Here is a 25,809-nt window from a genome sequence, read left to right on the forward strand (position 1 = left end):
TGGTTCTTATTTTCTCAATGTAGAATTTTTATTCTCTGTAGAAGTGCTGCACAAGAAAATGTCTGTTTACTTTTTTAGTCTTTCCTCGAATCCCTCTTAGGCGTCATTATGGTCTTCTGAGTATTGGTAGAATGAGAAATTGTAGTTAGGTGTCAACCCAGGAGAGGAACGTAACCTCAAGACCCTTAGGAAAGTAGCAGCTAACCCTTAGGGATACCAGTGCTGTCTCCTGACCAAAACTCCTCCATCTCCATTCTTGTTAGATAAGATAGCTTGAGAAAGCTGAGGAAGGCAAACTCTTATAGTTAGGTAAATGTTTAAAGCTGGGTCTTCTCAGTCAAAGCTTACAGCTATTTTAACCTGTTATTTCAGTGTTATAATATCTATGACAGTGGTTCTCAACCTGGGGGCCCCCAGATGTTTTTGGCCTTCAACTCCCAGAAATCCTAACAGCTGGTAAGCTGACTGGGATTTATTTTTATTTATTTATTTAATTTATATACCGCTCTTCTCCCCCAGGGGGACCCAGAGCAGTCTTACATAATGGCAAGATTAATGCCACATATAATACAAAATATAGTAAAAACAAACAATCATAAAAACACACTTAAAAACCAATATCATTCTTTCTGGGAGTTGTGGGCCAAAAATATCTGGGTCATAGGTCCATTTAGTTCTGTATGGTTTGCTCAGACAGAGAAGTGTTTTTTAATTCTGTTAGTGGAGCTGTGGATACAAGGGATCTTCCATATGCATCTCTATGGACTTGGTAGATTTGGATTCAAATTCATTCTCACTCATGACAATCTACTCTGTTCCCAATCTCAGGCGAATAGTTTGTTGGAGCTGTAGCACAGTTGCTGAGGAAGCTTTAAGCAATAAACTTATTACCTTACTATTATCTCACTATTCTAGAACTGCATTTTGAGAGAATGAGGGACAGAAATTGAGAATGATGGCTTTTCTAAAACCACTGTAAGACTTATCTTTGAATCAGGGATTTCCTAAATCATAACTTATGCACTAAGTCATTATGTAACAGTAGCTCTATTAGGCCCAGCGGTAATTGCTGTTGCAAGGTGGCAGCAGTTTCTATAACTGAGGTGAACTTTATTTGCAGTGTTTCCAGAAAGAAAACGCATTGCCTTTTTTCAATAATTTGCTGCTTTTTATTTGTGGTTATTCTTTTGTTGTGACTGCTATTTAGTTCAAAACAAGGATCCAGATCAGAGGTTGTTGGCTAATATTTTCTTTTCTTTTTTGCCCTCCAGATCACCAGAAGCTGGAACGTGAAGCTCGAATCTGCCGATTATTAAAGCATCCAAATATTGGTGAGTCCTAATACAATATGAATCCAACATGCCACCAAAGGCTATAAAGCTTGTTATAATTCTCTTTCTTGGACACAGTGAACAGATATGTACTTCAGCTGCAGCAGTCATGTTCTGGACTGTAATTGGATGGATAGGGGAAGTACTTTGTGCAGAAGAAAAGTCTTAGAAAGCCCACCTCTGAGAATAGAGTGTTTGCATTTGTCTTACTTTTCAACACATATTCCATCAGAGAAAGCATATTTTAATACTGGCTCCCTCTCTCTTTGCACATAGGGCATGGTTTTTTAAACTGCCTTTCCAATACTGAATGCTGAAAGAACCCATTTCTTACACACTGAGCCATTGATGCTCAGCACAAACTCTTAAGCAGATGACTTATGCCTTGACACATCATCCCTCAAATGTACTCTTGGATCCATCCCCATTCCGTCTCTTGGCTCTGCTCCCTGAGCATCCCTTTAAAGGCTGCATTCAAAAGTTCCTGAAATCTTTATGCAAAGTCCCAAGCTACCAGCTCCCCACCTCTTTGACCACTCACCATGGAATGCAGCTGAGCTGATAATCTTTAGTTCTACTCTATTTTACCTTCTCTCTTGCTGGAGTGCCACTCACTCCAGATCTGGGTTTCCATGGTTTTCATCCTGTGAGCAGGTTTATTTCCTCTCACTCAGAGGAACAAGGAGCAGGATGACCACCCACTCTGAGGCTTTGATGAGGGACTAAAATCTAGAAGCAAGACCGTGGGAACAACTTCCGATTGAATGGCGGCAGGAGAAAATATAAAGTTCAATTCTTAACAAAACCGCTGTTTACCCCGATCTGCTGAACAGCAGCAAAATTCTTTAAAGCATGTGGAAATTTGCCCATCATGTGCCCCTCATTGTAGGTCAGCTTTCAAAGCTCTGGAATGCAAAGAGAAAAGACTCATTTTCCTTTACTGAAAAAGACCATTTCAGTTTGAATATCCTTTGCACGCTTTGCAAGATTAAACAGTCAGAGTTGGACTTCTGGAAGAAAAACACATTGAATTGAACTTCCTTAGTGCATGACTGAGATAGAATTTGAAGTTAATTCAAAATAACTAATTACAAATAATGATTTACTTGTAGTTTATTCCTTTTTGCAGCAACCAAATTAGTTATGGTTATTGTAATGTCGGTCTTTTTGCAGTGTAATAACTTTAATTACTTTCATAGCTACATACATGTGACCTCACTAAATGGCAGAAGAAGACTATCACTTTGCTTGTGCTCTGTTGTGAGTGTTAAGCCAACAAAAAGCTGAATGGGAGTAGGCTATGTCCCGTAAGCCAGTGGTGTATAGTATTCCATTTAAAAAGAAAAAGTAATAAAAAGTAGTCATTTAATTACTGCTGAGAAATAAAATAAAACATTCTAACCATTAATTGTAACAGCACCAGTGCTTTGTGCACCATTGAACAATAACTTCCCTGTGAAGCATTGCTAGAAATACGTTGCCATTGTTAATGCTTTTCTGAATGAGGTGACAGTTTGTACCTTTCTAGGAAATATCTATTTTATTTTTTTAGCTGTGTGACTAATTCTTGGATAAAGAGAATTGAGTTCTATGTCCAGATTTGATCATCTGTCGCATTGCTCCAAAGGATAAGCCTAGAATCAGTAAATGGAAATTGCAAGGAAACAGATTTGGGTCAGATATTAGAAGAAATCTCCTGACAGCAATCACCATTTGATAGTAGAATAGGCTGTCATGAGAAATAGTGGCTTATTTGCTGGAGTTACTTTAAGTAGATGCCATATTTTGGGATGCTTTGGTTGCAAATTCTATGTTGAACAAGAGGCTGACTAGATACCTTTAAGGTCCCTTCTGACTTTTCATCTTTATTCTAGGAAAATGAATGGGTTGAAGCAGGATTCTATGCTAGCTGAGAGGAGTAATTTCCTCTCAGATTCTGTGAAACTACTGTACTCAATGTAGGCTGCAGTTACCATAGATAAGTTTACTAAGAAGAAAAATCAACAACTCTTAAGATGTCTTTTTTAAGCCCTGTGAGTCCAGTGATGCAGATTGTGCTGTGTTGTTGAGTGATGTCCAAACTTGTCAATGTTAGAGAAAGCACAACAAAACCTGAATGACAGTCTTAAATTAGTAGTGTCAAGAAAAAATGGTCTGCTTTAAATTAGAAAGATTCACCGAAGCACTCTGTTTTAGGTGAGGGTGGCAGAATGGCTCTGGATTTTTGATCAAAAACATCAACAGTCCAAATTCACATATGAAATTGAAATCCAAAGACACAATAGTTCCATTTCCTTCTTTAGAAAATAGTTAAGTGTGACTTAGTCTGAGCAGCAATAGGTTAAAACAAGGTCTTTTGCTAACCCTTATTCTTATTAGCATCAACATGGATAAGTACAGACTAATGTGATATGTTCTCACAGCTGACCCTTCCCTCTCAATATTTAATTATAAGAACATTCCATTAGCTTGAAACTGAATAGAAGAACATTCATGCTGTGTATTCTTTAAATTGTTGTCGTTAGAATTTCATATCACAAATTTCCCAGTGTATAGGGTACACATTTTTAAAGCAAGCACACTGCACCCAATACCAGTTACACTGTCCAATTTTAAAATGTTCTTTCTCTAGAAACACAGTAAGTGGTCCCTTGTCTGAAAAATGTCAGACTTACGCTGAAAAAAACTGATTAATGCTGAAACTATTTCTGCCTTTTTCAGTTTCCTTATAGAGGACAAGGTGTACTTTAGTCTCTGAAGTACCAATGGCTGGAGACTGAGCAAGATGGCAGACTGTGGACTTCTTCCCTGATAAACTCTTGGGGAAGAAGTAATGTGGTTCCGAGATATTGTGGTTACATTCTTCCAGGCAAGGAAGTGGCAGAGGCTTTTCATAAAGACCCAGTTTCCGCCTCTGATGTCTTGCCAAAGGGCTTGTTCTTGCATCAGCAAATTCACTCCCATTTGCATTGATTTCTATGGTAGGTCACATGAGTAAATTAAATTTATAATCTAGAGCAGTGGTTCTCAACCTGTGGGTTCCCAGGTGTTTTGGCCTATAATTCCCAGAAATCCCAGCTAGTTTACCAGCTGTTAGGATTTCTGGGAGTTGAAGGCCAAAATATCTGGGGACCCACAGGTTGAGAACCACTGATCTAGAGTTAAAGGAACTACAAGATGCAGTCATTGCTAACTCACTCACAGAGTTGATGGACTTTTAAGAAAAGGTTTTAAGAAGCATCAAGGCTCATAAATTTCATGTGGTGAATGTGGTGAGTTGATTATAATAGCTTATGGTATACATACCCACTAAAAATTAAAGTTTTGTTTTTCCTCAAAACAGAGGAAATTTCCCAAGACAAAGATATACATGAAGTAAACATTTAAAGTATAAAATCTTCCGTTTTGGGGGGGAAACAAGTAACTTGGCAACATCAATTAAAAAACAATTGACGAAAGAGAATGTGGTACTCTACTGCCATCATATGTTCAGCTACAATAATTCAACATTCAAATTCAGAGTATTTGCAGATTATTTGGAACTAATTGGACTAACTCAAATTTTGTGTAACTTGAGATGGATGAGAAAAGAATTAACAGCAAACATTAAAGAAATATATAGCTTGTTAGAAAGCTGACTGGGGAGCCAATTTAGGGACACCTCAATTTGGTGCAATCTTAATTCAGAATTCAGAAGCAGGCAGTAAGATTGGAGAAAACTCCTGTGGAAGTTCTACATGAAGCCTTCAGCAAGAAGGTTGACAAGATCTATCGACAGGTTTGTCTTGAGGCTAACTAGAAAATCTGCATAGAAAAGCAGCACCTAACTTTGTAATATGGCAAATTCATGACTGGGCTGTGCTAAGAAAGAGATGCTGTGGCAAGAAAGACAAACACTGAAAATGAAATGAAGAGGAGGAGGATCTCCTGTATAGGAGATGGAAGTACTCCTGGATTCCCCTCTGAACCTGGAGGCCCAGGTATTGGCAGTGACCAGGAGTGCTTTTGCATAGTTAAAGCTAGTGTGGCAACTGTGCCCATTCCTGGAGAAGTCAGATCTGGCCACGTTGGTACATGCATTGGTTACATCCCAGTTGCTCCCAGACTTTGTAACTCCCTCCCAAGAGAGACCAGATGCCCACTGGCCCTGTTGCCTTCCCACATCAGGTCAAGACCTTCTTTTGCCAACAGGCTTTTGGGGAAGGGGAAGGAGCAGGTTCTGGGGAGGTTAGGTATGATTGTGGGGGAGGGACATGAGTTTTAAAGGCCATTTAGTGTATTTATTATATTTTAATTCTGTTTTTACCACACCATTCCTATTTAATTGTTTTTTAACTTTTGTATTGCTCTTTTTAAACTATGACTAAAGTGTGGGATTGTTAGCTGCCTGTTCCCATGGGAAGAAAGGCAGGGTATAAATAAAGTTAAATAGTATTATTATTATTATTATTATTATTATTATTATTATTAAATATAGAATGTTTCTGGATGGAAAACCAAAGTCAAGGAAAATGGCTGACAAAGATTTATGAACTAATTGGTATGAACAAATTGATTAGGCTGATAAAAGATAAATATTTGTCCAACTTCAAAATAAATTTGGGATTTATTGATTATAACGATGGCGTGAGTCATCAATTGTGGAACTTATAAGCTAGTATGTTATCAAATGTAGAAGTATGATTATACAGTATTTCTTAAAGTGAAATGATAGCTAGAATGTTAAAAAAAACCCATCACACATCAAGTGAGAGTTCTGTGAATCATTGATTTCATACAGGATTAGGTTTTATGTTTGTTAATCTTGTTTTAATATGTATGTTTTGTGTATATTTCTATATGTTTATTTTAGTTTCCATGTTTATGTGCTTTTGTATTGTCATTTGCAATAGATATTTAGTTGTATTGTAGTAGTATGTTAGAAAGTAGTTCCGTAGTTTTTTCTCTCTTAAAAATGTCTAACTTTAGAATTTGCTTGTTCATTTTATTATAGTTGGATTTTTTCCCTTTCAGTAAAAATTAGTATTAAAAAATGAAGTGCTGGTGGCTTCTCTGGCTCCGAGAAGTGGCTCCATAAAGCCAGAACAGTTTTAAGCTATGGCAGTAGGATCCAAGACTGTGCTTTGGGGACTGTGTGGCTCTTTAGATGTTCCTGGACTGTATCTCCCATCATCTCTGACCAACTTTCCAAATAGGGAAGACAATCGGAGCTTTATATTACTAGACCTCTTCTCTAGCTGAGAAATGTACATAGGAAACAGTGATACAGTAGTTCTTTGGAAATAAGACAGAGTCGTATATTAATTTTTTCTCCAAAGGACTAAATTCAGTCTCATTTTCAGGGTTATCTTATCTTCTCATGTATCAAGGAAGACATTATTAATGCATTGTGTCTGTACTTCTATTGATCATTTGGCGATAGGTCTCAAGTTCATCTGTTTACATAGATGTTTAATTCTCATCCAAAGGCACTCACTTGTGTATTTTAAATACTTAATTATAATTTATATTATCCTTTATTTTAAGTATTAATGTCAATTTTTTATTTATTTATTTATTTATTTATTTATCGTGCCAAAAGCAAATCGAGGGTACAAGTTGTAATGTATTTGAAAACACAAGCAAAGTTTTAAAAACCTTGGCATCATACTAAATGTCCTTTGACCAGTAGCTGGCCTGTTGGAGTGCCTCTGGTGTTGCTATAAGAAGATCCTCCATTGTGCATGTGGCAGGGCTCAAGCTGCATTGCAATAGATGGTCTGTGGTTTGCTCTTCTCTACACTCGCATGCCGTGGATTCCATTTTGTAGCCCCGTTTCTTAAGGTTGGCTCTGCATCTCATGGTGCCAAAGCGCAGTCTGTTCCAAATCGCCCAGTCTTCTGTGTGCCCAGGAGGGAGTCTCTCATCCAACGGACAGCCACTGATTGAGATTCCGGGTTTTAGCCTGCCACTTTTGGCCTCTCACTTGCCGAGGTGTTCCTGCAAGATTCTCTGTAGATCTTAGAAAACTATTTCTTAATTTAAGGCATTGGCGTGCTGGCTGATATTTCAACAGGGCGTGGGTCGGAGATGCCAATGCCTTCGTCCTTTCATTGCTGGCTGCTACTTCCCAGACGATGTCAGGTGGTACAATGCCTGCTAAACAGTATAATTTCTCCGGTGGTGTGGGGCATAGACATCCTGTGACAATGCGGTGTGTGATTTATGTATATTTATAATAATACTAGCTGTGCCCGGCCACGCGTTGCTGTGGCAAAGTGGTGGTGGTATTGGTTAAAAATTGTGTAATTTTTATTTGACGTTATTTGTATTTTTTAATTAATTTTATTGTAAGTTATCTTTTTATTTATTATATTTTATTACTTTCTTGTATAATTTTTAGTTATTTTTTGTTATTAATTTTTTAGGGTTTTTAAAATTATTTTTTAGTGTTTTTTATTATTTTTTATTGGGTTGCTAGGAGACCAAGTTGGAGGAGCTTAGCCTTCTAAACTGGCAGGAATTGGATAAAAGCAATTATTCCTCTCTCTCTAATTAGGACTTTATTTTTCTTTCTTTTTGTTGTATCAACCTAGAGCCGTGGATGATGGGTTGTGTCGTCAAATTTCGAGGTTGGGGGGCCTGTAGTTTTGTTGTTTTGTGGGTCGTCGTGATGCCATCACTCTTTTATTAGATATTAATATAAATATATTACAATTCAATATGTCCATTATGTGTTGCAATAGATGTACTACCAGTAAATGTGTCCGTCTGGCTGACAGTCTTAACTGGGGCTTATTTTGGGAGTGAGGCTTATATTATGAGCATCCTGAAAAATCACGCCAGGGCTTATTTTCTGGTTAGGTGATATTTTCAGGAAAACAGGGTAGGTTATGTTGCCTTAGTTATTCAAACACGACTACTTGTTCTGTTGATTGCATTGGGAAAAAAATTTGGACTCCATAAGGTGCAACTAGTTCACAATTTAAAACTAGGCAAGCATGCTAAAAGCAGCACCATAAGTGTTAAGTCCAGTCAGTATTTTTTTTTGTATTTTAGCATCTGTATCAGTATAGAAAATTAGCTAAAAATCAATTCATGAATAAAAAGATTTTTGTTCATATGATCCATGAAATACCAGCAGAGATGTTGATTAGCTAACTTCTCCCAAGAGAGTAGTTGAAGAATCAAACCATCTGTAAGCCCTATCTCTGATGCTACTGTTCTTGGGTAAGTTGTGTATCTTTAAGAGCAGAGTAATGGTTGTTTTCTTATTCTTGTGACTGGGGCACCATTTGGGAATTCTACATTTTCCTTTGCTTTCAAATCAACTGAATAGCATGTAAGAAGGTTTGTTTAAGTGTTAAGTCACTGATGCCATTTTTCAGGCACATTCTGTTTAGCTGTATGGCCATGTTCCAGAAGCGTTCTCTCCTGACATTTCACACACATCTATGGCAGGCATCTTCAGAGGTTGTGAGGTATATTGGAAACCAAGCAAGGGAGGTTTATATATCTGTGGAAGGTCCAGGGTAGGAGAAAAAACTCTTGTCTATTGAAGGCAGGAGTGAATGCTGTAATCACCTTGATTACCATTTAATGGCCTTGCAGCTCAAGGCCTGACTAATTCCTGCCTGGGGGGAATCCTTTGTTGGGGGGTGTTAGCTGCCCTGATTGTTTCATGTCCAGAACTCCCCTGTTTTCAGAGTGTTGTTCTTTATTTATTGTCCTGGTTTTAAAGTTTTTTAATACTGGTAGCCAGATTTTGTTCATTTTCATGGTTCCTCCTTTCTGTTGAAATTGTCCACATGCTCGTGGATTTCAATGGCTTTTCAGTGTAGTCTGACATGGTGGTTGTTAGACTGGTCCAACATTTTTGTGTTCTCAAATAATATGCTGTGTCCAGGTTGGTTCATCAAGTGCTCTGCTATGGCTGACTTCTCTGGTGGAATTAGTCTGCAGTGACTTTCATGTTCCTTGTCTGCCTTGTTTTTGTTTTACAACTCCCAGGTTGGACAGATACTAAACACCCAGAAGCAGAATCTGTGCCTTGAGAGGCAGTTTTCATATTTCCTCATTATTTGGGTTAGCTCAAGACATCAGGTGATTTGGTGCCCTTCAGAAAACTCCTGCCACCATTGCCATCATTTCAGCTGCAAACGGGTGTTTTCTTTGCAGTAAGCTATGAAATGTGAAGTTTGCTTATCTACCTGCTTTTGACGTCCCTGCCATAATTTGGACACTCTTCAGTGATTCCTTACATCAATACCTACCCTGGTTTCTTTCTCTTCTTTCTTTCCCTTTGCTACAGCTTTGCTTATCTATCTCTCCTTTTTCATTTTTCCCCATTGGTTCTTAAAAAGAGCTGTATTGCAGACAGAGTTGCTGAGTTTACACGAAGAGAAGAATAATCCATTCACATTGCATGTATGGATCAGCAAATTATAACAATTCCTGGTTTCATACTGCTGTTTTCTCACCCTTTTTCTTTGTTCATGATTCTGATAATAAATTCTAATCCCACAACCAATTGGACTATGTGTGTTTAACTTAGAAAATCCTTGCCAGTTCACTTTGAGATGGCATGTCACCTTATCCCTTGCAAAGAAATTAATTTTGCCAGTTTAAGAAGGTAGTTCCGTCCTAAATGAGGTAAAATAATAACTAGCAATGAAGATGATGTGGAACCTGGTTCTTAGCATTCTTGTTTTCTGCCTTCAAGTTTTCCTTTTATGAATTTTTACCATCCTGGACATATTTGCATGCTCAGACACATTTGGTCCAGTGTAGTTAGGACTTAGATGCGAAACTGGAAGATCCAAAGAAGGTTAGGAAAGGATCTTGCCTGAAGCCATAGAGAACCAGTGCTAATATGTGCTGCCAATACCTAGTACAGTGGACTGGTTAATGCAGCTCACATGTTCTTAAGCTCCATTGGTGGATGTCTGTTTGCCAGAGTGCTAAACAGTATCCCTTCCTCATACCTTCCTGCTGTCTGGGCTTTTCTACTTTTTTCTGTGAATTTATAGTTGCAAGAAAAAGACACACCATTGTCTACTCAGACACAGTTCACTATATTCTCAACTCCTGCTTCCAATAGTTATGCCTCGGAATGGCCTCACAGTTGCTAAAGGGAGGCCTGGGTTGCCATGGTTCCAGGAAATGTTTGTAGGGTAAAATAGCAATCCTCATTCCCTTCCCTCTTTGGTATCATCCAGCCCTCTCTGCAAAAGCACTTCCCATGCAAAGAGAGTAAAAAGTGGCTCCTTTGGGGAGATTGGAACAAATTGCTTAAGGCAGTATAGCTTTCTTTTCCTAGACTTTTAAAAAAAGAAGATGATGGATGAGAATCTGTGTGGGATGGTTTTGATGTAAATAGAACTGAAGTAGATGAGATTTTGAGATGCAATATTCGTCCTTCTGGGTTCTAGACAAGACCAAATATTTTTATTTCTCCTTGTTTAGATTGAGCTTTTTAGCAGTTGAGGAACACTGTGCTTTCATATGCATTTTTCTGGTTTCTTTGTCTTCGTTTTTCCTCCTTATTTTTTCTTTTCCATATATCTTAGATAATAATTGACACACTGAGAACACAGTCTTCCAATTGAGCCTTTTGGGTGCTCTGGGATTATTTCCCCTGGTCTTTGCCGGCAGTTAATGTCTTGACGACTCAGCATCTCTGTGCTGCTTTTGGCTCTCTTAGTGACCTTCAAAGCATTTGTGGCTGCTGAGCTGAATTGCCAGAAAGGAGAAATCTTGAGATCATGAACGGCACGGGTTGTTTATATTGTACTGGGCAGACAGAAAGCAATTCCTCAATTTCCCTAAAGCTCACAAAAATGGACAAAGCAAACACTGAATATCTGCTATCTGCTAGAACCCACTTAATGAACAAAGAAGGTTGTTCAGTTGTATGTGTCCATGTATATATGGGTACCCAGAAAATTCTATACAGTTGAAATATAATGGAGAGGATACACAAAATTTATACAAAAACCCAATATTTTTCTGTACAAAAGCATTTGTATTTCCCCCTATGGGGTTGTGGATTTGTGTTTTTAACCAGCCCCCTCCCTCTCCCTGTCTCTCTGTCTATTGTTCTGCAACTGATAAAAATTAGCTTTAGTCTCCAAAGACATTTCCCATGCTAAAATTGCTTTATCTGTCAGAAATCATGGGATTTTTCCTTGTTTTGTTTTTAAGAATCAAAAGTGGACATGTATTTTGTGAAACTTTAATTACAAAATGCATTGAGGTTGGTTAAATGGGCACATAACTTTAGTTGATTCAAAGGTTTTAAACAGTTAGCCAATTTCACCACTGGTGATCTAATTTTAATAATATGTTAATAAGTATAATGGACTGAGCCTGCACAGCATAGTTTCATGATCAGAAAAGGAAACTATTTAAAATGAAATGTTTTAGTATCATTATTCTGAAAGACCATCTGTCTCTTAAGAACATCTAGTGAAATATGTGGAAGCCCTAATAGTGTGTCTCTTTCCAGCTTACCCTATTCCACTTTCTAGCTTTCTTTTTCACTTCCATTTCCCACTTAAAAATTTTTAGATTGGGCTTTTTGGTAATTACACTGAAAAACCTGGTATCTAAAGCTCCATCCTGTCTTTGAAAGTGAGCCATTCTTTTCTGACTGACCAAAAGGTATTTTTAGTGCTATAGAGGTAGAAAATACAATAGCATCCTCCACTATCTTCCCCTGGGATGTTTTCTTATACATTAAAATAAGGGAGAGGCATACCAAAGCAATTTCCATTATAATTTCAGCATATCTCTACTTTGCTACGCTTAATATTGTCCATAATCATACAGTGCTTTTGTATTAGTGGCTTCTTCATTTGTTCCTTCTATTGTTTCTTACCTTAACACATAACTATATCTGTGATTTGATGTCATTCTTTTTATATGACAGATCATCTTCATCTCTATCTTTCGTTTGAAAATAGATGTCTCCATTTTGAGTAATCAAAGGTAGACAGTGAGCAGACATTGCAGACAAAAAATTCTGAGCCCCCATCCACCTTTGGCGTGGTTTAGATGGAGTGCAGGACCCATGTGTGTGGAAGGTTAATCCAAAGGGAATGGTTAACATTGGTACACAGGGTCCTGTTTGCTAACTATTCTTATGTCACTGGCAGCTACCACTCCTGTGAAGCCAGCCATTAGCTGTTCAACCAGATGATTTGTGAAGGATTATTTGTATTACATCCCCTAATGCGTTCTAATAGCAAACTTTTAATTAAAAAGAAAGTCTTTCTGGAAGCAGCCTCAGCAGCTACAGCAAAAATTCTCCGCATTTTAATATAATTAGAAAAAGGTTGGGGTAGGAAACTAAGCTGCCCTTGATAGTTGTAGTTCTACATAGAGCTTATACTGAAACCTGCAGCTTGGTATTTTGGAAGCCAGAGTGGCAATGGATTGCTGCTCAACCTGTTGTTGAAGATGTGGTTGGGCAGTTCCCAGCCTTTTCATGTATTTTCTGGCTCTGTTGAGATAATGAGCAGTTGGGAGAAAATGGTGAGTGGGTGGCATCCATCTGTTTCAATTTATGTATCAGTTGCATTGCTGCAGATGATCACAGTTGCCTTGCCGTCTGTCAGACCATGTGTATTCTGTATTTGTAGTGATAGCATGCCATCAAAGGCGATAACATAACCTTAATGCTGATTGTAGTAATTTGGAGATGAAAGAAAACAAGTTGAAACAATCCATTTCCATTGTATTTCTCCCATCACCACTCACTGTGCTGTTGAGTTCAGTAGTGTCGCTACATCCCCCTGACCCCCCAGCTAAAGTGGTGGTAGTGAGAGAGGCATTAATGATACTCTGCGGATGCAGATGCTCTCTAATGGTTACTTGGCTTATTCCCAGAGATGAGGTTAATGTTGATGACTCTGAGTACCTGGCATTCATTCAGAGTGCCTCATTGCAGAAGGATTCCCCAGAGTAATTTGAAGGCTGCATCACATAAGGCTTCTTTTTTTACCAGAAAAGAATACTGGAGTTAGTTCAGAAAGAATTTGATATCCCCATTACAGCAATGCCTGTTCATATCATCGCTTGCAGATTCCCTTAACTCAGATGTTTCAGAGAGACTGCAGTAGTAATAAAATATGGGATATGTAACAGACTTTTTGAACCTCAGGGTTGGATTTATAAGAATTAGAGGAGAATACTATTTATTTATTTATTTATTTATTTATTTATTTCAACATTTAGATCCCGCTCTTCTCACCCCTGAGGGGGGACTCAGGCCGGCTTACAACCAATATAAAACAGAGTATGTAAAAACAATTACACTTCAACAATAATAATGATTAAAATTAATTAAATTAAACATCCATATAAAAACTATGATTGAAGGTGAAATGGAGATAGCAGCAGGATATTTGAAATGGAAGTAGGTTAGAAGGCCTTGTTGTAATTTAACAGTAACGGGGGGCATAATGGATTTATTAAGCATGGTTTTTCTTTTATTGCTTATAGTTTGATTTTTTTCTCCACTAACAGAAATCCAGAACATCATCCTCTGGTTCAAATACCTTTACTAGCTTACATGCAGTCATGCACACCAAGTAATACATGGAGGAATTGACTTCTAGTTGTGGGAATGTGGATGCAAATCTATATGCAGTCCAAGTGAATTTTTTTCATGCAGAGAGTCTGTTTTGAGACTGATTTGATAACTGTTCCATTTCAAGAAATCAAAAGATTTTACTGAATCAAGTTTTTGGGGCATGCTTCCAAGGGATTGGAAAGTTTGCTGGAGCAGAATAAGAGTACCGTAGTTCGTGATGTTTGGTTGGAATAATTTTTACTGATACTGGAAGTATTGCCCACAGTATCAATCACTTGGTTTATCTTCCATAATTTCATCTTGAAGCCAAAATTTATTTAACAATGTCATGTGGCCATCCTGTTAATCGTATTACAGTACTTGTGTTATCGCACAAGGGAAGCATGAAGAAGTAGGAATAGCTCCATCGTGCCTAAGTCCAGAAGCAGACAAAAGGCCCTGTCTCCATTCCAACTACTAATGCCCTGGCCTCAGAGGGGGAGAAGAAGAGGCAGGCACAGCCCCATCATGCTAAGACATCATTTGTCTTAGATGCACATGAAAAGCCCTTCTCTCTATTCCTACTGCCACTGCCCTGGCTTTGGAAGAGGCAGTCACAGCCCAGATAGAGAAAAGGCCCTTTCCTTCATCTCAACTGCCACTGCCCAGATTTTATTAGCTAATTGCTACCTTCTTAATTGATTCAGAGAGAGATGTCTCATTCTCATATCTTCAGTAGTTGTTCTTTTACTGGAAATTGCATAAATGATCTTCTTGCACATTCTTCTGGTTGTTTCTTTATATCTGTGTCTGTGTCTGTCCATTTGGCCTTTGGGAAATGCAACATCTGCAGCACTCTTCTACTGATTGTCACTGGCTCATATTATCACTGGAACAGGTCCTTCTTGGCAGTCTTTGAGTGGGGCAGCATTCCCTAGGAGGTGTTGAATTCCCAACTCTTCTTATGGTCATGAATCCATCTCTTGCTTCTTTGGAAGAAACCACTACTCCTTCAGTTGGTTTCTGGTAGCAAGGCTGTAGCACTCTCCCAAAGCTGTAATCTCAATCTCAATTATTTATTATATGGAGCATATAACTCCATTGTTAAAACAGCTTCACAGGCACCTGTTCACTTCCTGGTACAATTTAAAGAGCAGATCATAAAGCTTGGGTTCAGGCAATCTGCGGGCCTGCTGGAGCTCCAAGATTTTTAGGAGGAGGTTTTCCCCTGATCCCATCACCATGCCAGTGGCTTGTTTGAGGACACAACAGCAAGTTTTCTTAGTGGAATATCCTTTCTCAGAAGGCAAGACTGGCTTTCTCCCAGATTTACTTTTGCCAGCAGACAAAAACATTTTATTTAAGGAGGCATTTAAGGTATAAGACGGGGTTGTGATTATGGTATTTTGTTGGTTTTTGGGGATGTTTTATTTATCTTTAAAAACCTTGGTATGTTTCAGATTGATGTTTTAAAATTTATCAACTGATTTTAATAATTGTTTTTAACTGTTACTGTAAATGTTTTTTTAATTTACCGTGCTTGGAAGCTATCTTGTCTTACTCTGGGGAGGGGTGGCATTTAAAATAAACCCAGTGTGTTTTTCATAATTTTGTGTGTCCTGTTCTGTACTTATTAGGCTCTTACTTGTATTACACAATCTGTTTTTGAACCATTGACCTCATGATTAGTAAATTGGAGGTGACTTGGATAGTTTGTGGCTACAAACAAGAAACCTCATGTTCAAAAGGAAAAGCAACAGCTCATAGAATCTTCTCTAGAGAAGGTTCTATAGATATGATGGTGCCCAAGGAGCTGGTATAATATAGGAAAATTGCCCTGACTCGATGTTCTCTGCAATGGTAACCCTGTGTGTCAAGGCTCTACTACTTCATAATATAGGTGATGGCCCAATATGACTGAATACCCATATCTCCAAATTAACAAACTTCACACTTCATAATATAGGTGCTGATGGAACATAACGGAATAACCATACACCCAAATGAACAAATTTCAGAAAAACTGGAACATCCGTGGTTTCCTTTGTGATAGGAAATGTGTTACATGGAGGATGAACCAGTTGTTTTGAGAATTCACTGATACTCTGACGTGAAGCACCCAAAATACAGGTTTTCTATTTCATTGAGATTCTGGGTCTGTAGCTACAAGGTCTTAGTAATCCTTCTAACATGCCAACCTATTTTTAGCCTTGCTGAACTTGCTGACCGAAAGATCGGTGTTTCGAATCTGGGGAGCGGGGAGAACTCCTGCTGTTAGCCCCAGCTTCTGCCAACCTAGTAGTTTGAAACCATGCAAATGTGAGTAGATCAATAAGTACCGCTCTGGTGGGAAGATAACGCCGCTCCATGCAATCATGCCAGCCACATGACCTTGGAGGTATCTACGGACAATGCCGGCTCTTCGGCTTAGAAATGGAGATGAGCACCAACCCCCAGAGTCAGACACAACTAGACTTAATGTCAGGGGAAAACCTTTACCTTTACCTTCATACAGTGGGAGATAGGGGTTTAATTAAAGTTGCTAGGAGGTTCAAAGGGTTTTGGGAGTAAGTTGGTACAGGAGATCTGCAGTTTGGTGAATATCGACAAAGATCAGTAGTGTGGCACTGGAGAAAGGGAATTAGAACCTTTCCCTGAGCTACATTGCCCGTAGGAGTTGCTATTTCCTGAAAAAGGGGAAACATATAAGTATCATAGTGGCTTTGGGATGCAACAGGAAAATAGTACTGGGGGGCATCCTTTTTCTGATTCTTCCCCTCACCTCCCTAAGAGTGAGAGAAACTTAGGGACCTTAGAGAATATGGTCATACATTTCCTGCTTCTTATCCATTTGATGCCCGGGGCTGTGGCGCAGACGGGAGAGCAATGAGTCACTGACCAGGAGGTCATAAGTTCGAGGCCCACTCGGAGCTATGTTTGTTTCTCTTTGTCCTGTGTTAAAAAGGCATTGAATGTTTGCCTAATATGTGTAATGTGATCTGCCCTGAGTCCCCTTCAGGGTGAGAAGGGCGGAATATAAATGATGTAAATAAATAAATAAATAAATAAATAAATAAGATTGAATCACGAGCATCACAGTTCATGTCTAATCCCTATCAACCTATGAACTTCAAAAAGAAGAGCATTAGGCAAGCTATTTTCCTAATCTCAATTCCCTATTTAAAATGTGGTGAGTTTCCTAATGTCCTTGTTAATCCATAAGGTTGTGTGTACAGCACTTTTGAATATCCTAAAGAGGGGCATCTCAAGCTATTTAACTTGGCAAGGTCCATCACCAGTCCATAAACCATTACTTTGAATAGCACCCCTCTAAAGCACTAAATCCATGTAGTTTAGTAATTATTAATAATCAAGTGGCAAATTTCTGTGACAGTAATGCACATTTTAAAAAATACCATGAGACGAGCCTGGCTAGTGAAGCCTCCCCCCCCCTCCCCCAAGCTTTTGGTGCTATCTTTCTGTTGGGTTTGCCTAGATCTAAAAAGAAAATGCCTCTCTTGCTCTGTTCCTCAGTCTCTTGCTTCTGTTTGTCTTTGTTGTTTCTAGTGCGGCTCCATGAGAGTATTTCAGAAGAAGGTTTCCACTACCTCGTCTTCGATTTGTAAGTGCTTTCTATTTGGCTTTGATCCTTCATCACTTACACAAATGTGTGGGCTGTAGAAAGAGTTGCTAAATAAAAGATGTTTTTGGGATTGTTCTGCTTTCTCCTTCCATTCTGCTCTTCCAGTCCTCTCTACATACATACATCATTTGATATGTTCAGAGCTATATGTCTTTTTAAGTGCAAAACAAGACAAAAATGGCATTTTGCACCAGTATTACCTAAATCTTTTACAAGAAATGCATAATTCTGCAGCCTGTATAAATTATCAAAATCTATCTAATTTCTCCTCTTATGTATATCTCTTGTAATGTTTACCCTCTACTTGCCTTCATCGGGAGAAGAAGTCTTCATGTCATTCCTTCTGATCTCAACCATCAGCATATTTTCAGAAATTGAGATTTTTGCCTACAATCATCTACAAAGCCTGTAGTTTCTAAATCATATTTTTACAATATCAAAATGTTTCTTGAATAACAATTGCTTTTCGTTTTGTTGCCTTCTGCTTACAACAATAATGAATAACTGGCAATTTAAACCAAGCAAAATATTTCAACTTGCCTTAAGTCTTAATGTATATACCAAGGACCAATTTTTTTTTGTTATAATATGGTCTCTGGATTTTTTTTTTAAAAAAAATCATTTTTACTTTATATGTCTTCTTTTATCAAGCAGTTTCACCAGCTGCTCTTAGCGCTTGTACATCTCTTGCTTGTGAATTCAATCTTTTCAAAACTTTTTTAAAAGGAAAGTCTGATGAGGTGGTTTCTTCCACATTTTTCTGCTGGAGATGTGATTTCTGACAGTCTCCTAAAGGAGAATTATTTTTTTATTCTCATATCTTGCATCTGATTTTAGGGTCACTGGTGGAGAACTCTTTGAAGATATTGTTGCCAGGGAATACTACAGTGAAGCAGATGCCAGGTAAGAAAATGTCTTCTCATGATTTGGATTGGCCACTCTGGCCTGTCCTCATTTTTCTGGAGCTGAGTACTATAAAATATTTATTCTCATTCTATACCCTATTAGATACAGCTTGCCCCCATTTCTGTACAGGTTCCCCCCCCCCCCATATGATCAATTTACTTAAACCAGGGGTGGTGATCATGTGACCCTCTAGGTGATGTTTGCCTGCAACATCCATCATCCTATGCTAGCTAAGATTGCTGGGGCATGATCGATCCAACAATATTTGGAGGTCTGTGCAACTCCCATCCTAGCTTTCAGAGAAGTGAATGTCTTGATGTCCTATAGTTCAGACTTCAGTCACTTTCTCATAAGTCAGACCTTTGCTATCACGTCATTTCTTCGTAAAAGGCGTGGCTATTGCACTATTTTTCTGTGTCATTTATTTATTATATCCCATATTTTCTACTTTAAAAGAAACTCAAAAGTGGCTAAGAATGTTAATAAAACAAAAAATGTACAATTTAAAACAAAAAACATATACACATAAAATAGAATTAAACATAGGAGTATTAAAATGAACAACTTAAAAACATTAAATATTCATTCAAATACATAAATAGGGAGATAGCACTTTCTTCCTCAATCTTAAAAAGAGGTCTTCTTTAAAAGCCTGCCTGAAAGGAAAGGTTTTCGCCTGCCGCCAGAAATACATCAGGGAGAAAATAATTCTGGCTTCACTAGGCAGAGACTTCCAGAGACAAGGGGCAGTTACCAAGAAGGCATTCTCTAATGTGCAAAGGCAGTCTTGGCCACTGCCAAAATCTGGGCCTCCAAGTTCAAGACTAAGTCTAGGAGCACCCTCAAACAGCATGTCTTTGTCTTCAGGAAGAGTGTAACTCCACCTAGCACAGCCTGAATCCCTATGACCAGGAGCACCACTATCTTATCTGGATTAAATTTCAGTTTATTTGCCCTCATCCAGTCCATTATTGATGATAGACACTGATTTAGGACCAGGACAGCATGGGGGACAAAATAGAGCTCTGAGGGCCAGGGGTTTGAACAGGAGTCCACCATCTCCACCTTCTTCATACTGTGGGATGGAGCACCTGTTCAGGGAGATGGAATCACGATAGATCACTGCTGCTCCACTTTTGGACCCCTTTGCCTTGCCTGCTGATGTATAGTAAAAAACTGGCAGGCAGAGCTATTAGCCCCCACCTCCAGTCTCATTTAACCTGGTCAGCATTCTCAAAATCAAGTCTTGAAAGGCACTTGTTTTTCCATTTACTGACATGGCATTCAAAAACAGCATTTTAAAACCAGGGAGACAGTCACCATGACTAGCCAGGCTATTTTGATATGGGTGAAAGTTTGGGGGCAAACTTTCACTCCCCACTTTGATGTTACTGAGTTCATCTTTCTAATCCAAATCTCCCTCTATGACTCCAATGGCTTCCCCATGGATATGTAAACTCCTTCCTTCCTCTGAGTAATATGTTATTCCTACATTGGCCAGATTAACAGGTGACTGATAAAAATAAACAATGTACAATTGACAGGCAGATGGTAAAAGCAGGTAGTGGTCTTCACCTCAGAGGACAGGTCCTTACACGTGAATGCAGTGGGAGGGGCTCTTAAAAGTTTCTGGGCCAGGAAACAATAGAGCTCTGTCTGTCTGTCTGTCTCCCTGTTTCCTCCTAGCAGTTGAAGGAATGGCAGTTGAAGCAGAGGAAGGGGTCTCTGCAGCTGCTAGGCCAGGACATCATCCTACAGTTCTGGCATAACATAGAGAAGGTTCATGATTGCTCACATGAGACAAATCTTAAGAGCAGCAAGAAAAGGTGCTCAGTGTAGCAAAGGTGTTGCTTGTAAAGAAAGGGAATCTAGCTTTCTAATAGGACTTATCACTCTAATGTATCCATGTATTTCCCTCCCCTGTATTCTGGGCCTCGTTGATATGTCACATTGATATGTGACATTTCTACAAAAGCGCAACATTGGTGCCACATGTGTTACTTACCTTACCAAACCTTGGTTGTCAGGAATCAAAAGTAGATCAATTCACACAACTCTTCCCTCACTCAAGGAGTTTTTCTTATAGAGTAATTTACAATCATGATCCAAATAGGTTGCAGTTGGAGAGCAGTTACTACTACATCCAGATGATTTGTAGCTTTGCTTCAAATTTTATCAAGTAAGCAAGCAGGCCATGAGCAGTGGTGACTTCAAGAGGTGGGAAATGCAATTTAAAAAATTAAAAAGTTCCTAGTCTTTATAATGACAGGAAATGCTGTCAGTGAGTTCTACTTGATACATGCGAGTGAGTGAGAGGAAGATCTGGCTGTGACTTTAATAGCCAAGAAATGGTGTCAGCTTACTAAAGGAAGCCCAATTCTTTCTTCTTTCTGCAGACAGAGCTCCTTGCCAGAGTCCATGATCTCTGTCCCCTTTTTTTGGTTTTATGCAGACAGTTTGGAAGGATATCATCCACTCCATTGATTGTGTATTTGTGTCATTTGGAAGAAGTCCAACAATTAAGAGTAAAAAAAATCAGTGTATCATTCTATTTATGTGCAGAGTCTATCCCAGTCTTGAATTTTACTTCTGAGTAGTTAAAAAAAAGAACAGTTGACACAACCTCCTGTGATTTGTTGGGGGATAAGGAGATGAATGAGACCAGATGGTCAGCCTTTGAGGGCAGAAGGGATGAGTCCATGCCAATGTCTTCGGCTAGTCCTGTCCGCAGTTGACCTTCTTCTACACTTCCCTTCTCCATCTTGAACAGGTCTAATGTTGCCCTGCTTGAATCATTGCAAGCTTGTTCCCTGGCTGCGCAGAGCTGCATTCCAGAGCAGTCTGAGGGAATGAGCAAGTGAGAGAGGAGTTTGTGCCAATCTGACCTTTCATTGCGCTTTTGCCATTTTTGGCCAGAAAGTCTACTGCTGTGGATTTGGCTCTGTTCTAGTTATTGTACAGATTTTTCTATTCCTGTTCTGGGATTGCAGAGAGCGCCACAGGGCCTGCCAACCTCTTTACTTGGGTGGTGAGGTTCCTTGCACAGCCTTTTTTCCCAGAGCAAGCCTCAGTCTTCGGCACTGAAAAGGACTACGTGCTTCTTGTTGTACCAGCTGGTTACTGTGTCCTTTCCTCTGCTGATTATGCTACATCCACTAGTACTCACAGTGAATTCTTTTCTTTTGCCTTTCTCCAATCATTGCTATATTTAAAATATAGCTCTCTTTATGAAAAATAAAATGATGGATTTTGTTTTTTAAAAGAAAAAAAGCTTGCCATGTCCCTCTTTCTGCACTGTGATGAGGTTGATTTCTCTGCTTCCTTCAAATTACCTTGGGAGGGTTTGAAGCCTGTAGACTCCCCAGGTGTCTTGCAGGAGGGGTTAAGATGCAAACTGCCTCGTACATCAAAGAAACTTCCTTGTGTGCTGTAAGTCTCTTACGTGCCAGCTGCTGTGTCTGGTTCGTTCCAAGTGCCTGGAAACCTCTATCAGGTTGATGAGCTTTCCCAAAGATCTCTCTGTGTGTCGCCTTACTCACATGTGGTGTGGGTGTAATGTTGTCCTGACATGAGAAGTGTAAATGACAGGTTGCTCCGCTTTCTGTAATATTACTGCAGAAAGAGAGAAATAAAGGCAGCCGATTTTCCCAGAGCTTGCAGAAAGCATGCTGCGTGTGTGTTGCTTGGAGATGGAAATAAGGGAACTAAAAATGCAGGCTAAGTGGGCTTTGTACTTAAAAGGTGTCCAGCCCCTCTCTGCAGACACATCATCCTTGTAATGTGCTTGCATTTGTTGCTACTAAAAGCTTTCCATCCTGGCAGCTTCCCAATTTGACTGTGACGGAGGAGGCTGTCTTTTGATTAAAGCCTGAACAGAGCCTGCCAAATGGAGGCCAGTGCAGCTTCCCACTCACTCTTTTGTGGGGTGTATGGATCTCTTTTTGGGATTCCTGAACACTTTGGAGCTTCATCAGAAGTGTTTCTTGCTTGTGAACAGCATTTTATGTACTGTTGAATCTTGAATCTACTGCCCTTCTTTTGAAGTGTATGTATTGTCTAATATTTCTGCCAGGGGAGAAAGAAAGAAAGAAAGTATGCCACATATTCAAGAAATAAATGTACTAACCAATAACATTTCCTTTCCTTTTCTACAGCCACTGCATTCACCAGATTTTGGAGAGCGTCAATCATATTCATCAACATGATATTGTACACAGGGACTTAAAGGTAATCTTCACTTTCAGTGGAAATGCCGTTTTGAGACTGCAATTGGTGAAAATAGAGGCTCAAAGGTTGTTGATGCACTGTGCCAGAGTAACTATACTGGCTAGGCAACAGAGATAGTACTCGGGCCCAAGTAACTGACTGGTGCAGCGCTCCAACAAGATTCTGCCTGAAACAAGACAATGACACAGCTTTTCTTTCTAATTATCATGATTTTGGCTAACCTTAGGCAGCTCCTTGACATTACTGTCTTTGTGTCCAACAGTTTTTAATTTAATACATTTATCTCCCGCAGATGTAACCATCACTCATAAAGTCATACATTTTCCCATACCAACACTGTGCTTGTCTTAGGAGTAATTGTGTTCTTTGTATGTATGCCAGGACATAACTTTATGTTTCAGCAGAGAACTTGAATTCACTCAAGGATTCGAATTCAGAAATTGCAAATGGTGTGCACACAGGTTGTTGTGCAGAAGTATGAGCTCAGGCGCAGAAGTAATTTAGATGAGAAGAGTTTCTTTTAAAAGGCAGCAAAATAAGAGTAATGTCCGTCCTGACAACACATCTGGAAGAAAGGGCCAGTTCCTGCAGCAAAAGTAAATGCATGCCACTGGGGAAGAAGTGAGTGCAGTTTGGCTACGTAAGTGCTGCAGGGAGCAGAAGGCAAATGTGCTTCTAGCAGATTCAAGCCAAATATGAGTGTTTGGCGGGGCGGGGCGGGGCGGGGCGGGGCGGGGGGGGATTCATCATTGCAGGCACTTTGTATTGGAACCCACTTCATTTGGAGTTAAACCCATAGCATTCTTTATCTTTAACTGTTACCTTGTTTGTTTTTTGCTGTATCCATTTTTTTCTACATAATAGACTCCAGAGTGTGTGAAGTGGTTATTTTCTGAGAAGCTTGAGCAGGGTGGGTTTATATTTTGGTGTGGTATCTGATAAAACTGTGGCAATATATTTGAGACTCTACTAGTGTTTTGCTTTTCAAAATGTGTTTGCAAAACATTCCACTGTGGTTATTATCTCATTCATTTTTCTTCAATCCTAACTGTCATTTAACAAAATATTTGCTCCTGGAACTCTAGTATTTCATACCATTTTGGACTATAGAAAATATTAAAATATTCAGATCTAAATAATTCACTGCAACCCTGAAGATGTTATCCCTACAATATGGATCATGTTGCCACTTAGAATGATAGGGTCTGTAAGATACTATTTTGAGCCTACTTATAATGACCCTTGTCTATATTGTACATTGTTTTAGCAAATACATGAAACTTTTTCATTTTCATTGATAGTAGTATATTTTTATGTGGATGACAGAGTGAACGTCCTCATTTGTTTAAATTGCTGGTCTATTTCTATGCATTATAAAGACTGAAAAACCAGAACTGAATACAAAATTCCAATAATATGTGTCATTTATCATAGTTGTTATAAATTTGGTTGATATTTTCACTGAGCTACTCGCTCCTTTCCTAGTACCACTTGGTCCACCCAATCATGTGAGAACCCCAACAAGGGTTTATATAATGTTATTCTGCACCACTGAACATTTTCTCAAATCAAACCACATTCAACACTTTGTTGCAGGTCTTCCAAATGAAGAGATATCTTTGGAACTCCTCTTTCAGAAATCCTCTTTCCAGTTCCATTTTTGTACCTGCTGCCATGAATAACTTAGTGCCATCAGCAAGTTTATATAGTCCTAATTCAGGTGATTTAACACTAGACCCAGTACAGATCTTTCAGTATCCCCATTCCTCATGTCTGACAACTATGCATTTCCCTTGCTGTCTGCATTGCACTGCAATGGAGAAATGGTGTGCATCTGCCCTTAACTTGTATGTGATGACATCTTGGACCAACAGCTGTCCCCTGATTCCTCATGAATTTTCCCCTAAATCATTTGAGGTTTTGCCAGAATTGCACATTAGCTAATAAAGGCTCATTGTCAGACAAATCAATGCTAATCTGTGATGGTAAGCCATTTGAAAACTACTGGCTTATCAGACTGTTATCGGAGAAACTGCCCAATATGTTTTGACTATTTTTTCTGTCATCTACAAAATGATCTTTTACAACTTAATTTTTTTTGTCTGCGGTATTTATTTCCAACATTTATATCCCACCCTTCTCACCCGAATGGACTATATGTTCAATGGGCACCATTCATATCTTATTCACTTATTAAAAGAAATGTTTTGTGCTTGCATTGAAACTTTTAAGATCCCATAGCCTTCCAATTACGAACTTGAGTCAGCAAGCCTATTACAGTCAGTTCCAAAACCAAAAAGAAAAAAAAGTTTCTGTTTCATGGGAAAGATCTTGGTCTCCTTTTTTGGTCCCAAGAACATTTCAGTGGCGCTCTCTGCCTCTTTGTGCTGACTGTTAGTTTTGGAAGGTTTGCAGATTAATAGTAGAAATGTTGTTTGATGTGACAAAAAGGTTTCTTCTGATGCCTCAGTCATTTCTATGCTTCTCCAACAAGTCTCTCTTCAGCCAGGAATATTATGTGAATCCATACTGAATTATAGAGCATAGGATTAACATCTTCTTCAGTTTCCCTGGTTTTGATACTGGATAGGTAGAATGCCTTAGACAATACAATAAAATATGAAAGTGGAAAGTCAGAACTTGAGCAACATCCTATCACTAAAGTAGTCTGAACATTTCTGGAATTGACACTGTTGGGATATTTTGCATGAGTATAATATTCATGCAGTGCTTTAATCTATTGAAGGATATGTTTCTGGGAAAGATTTATTGCAAAATAATATTCAAACATACTGAAATAGTAATGATATGCCCTGGAATAAGTGCTACATTAGCCACTGCTCCGAAATGGAATTAAGCATCATTGTGTCTGGCTATTTCCTCCCAATCTTATAAAGGACCTTCTCCCTTGACAATGGTGGTCTCATACCTTTACAAGCGACTTAAACGTCCTGTATAGTAACTGCTTTTGCACAAAGGTAGAAAGATGTAAGGTAGTAAGGTAGCCCTTTTTTTTTTCTTACATTGTGAATTGATACATTTGGCTCCACAGCTATTTTGTATTTCTGTTAGTATGATTCAGATTGGTTTTGACAAACACTAGACACTAATCGATTTAGGATTATTTTTGCCATTTCTAAATGGAAATT

General features: G+C 38.8%; 1 protein-coding gene across 25 annotated transcripts in view; it reads left to right on the plus strand.

Moving 5' to 3' along the window:
• camk2g (calcium/calmodulin dependent protein kinase II gamma) overlaps positions 1-25,809 on the plus strand; it is a 209,604-nt gene that overhangs the window by 105,198 nt on the left and 78,597 nt on the right. For all 25 annotated transcript variants that reach the window (XM_008114262.3, XM_008114265.3, XM_008114267.3 and 22 more), the window contains exons 3-6: positions 1,272-1,331; positions 17,452-17,506; positions 18,365-18,430; positions 22,588-22,660. In XM_008114262.3, the coding sequence (XP_008112469.1) occupies positions 1,272-1,331; positions 17,452-17,506; positions 18,365-18,430; positions 22,588-22,660 (254 nt within the window). The remainder of the gene's footprint in view (positions 1-1,271; positions 1,332-17,451; positions 17,507-18,364; positions 18,431-22,587; positions 22,661-25,809) is intronic.

The sequence above is a fragment of the Anolis carolinensis genome, chromosome 3 (genome assembly GCF_035594765.1).
Source record: "Anolis carolinensis isolate JA03-04 chromosome 3, rAnoCar3.1.pri, whole genome shotgun sequence".
Classification (NCBI taxonomy): Eukaryota; Metazoa; Chordata; class Lepidosauria; order Squamata; family Dactyloidae; genus Anolis; species Anolis carolinensis.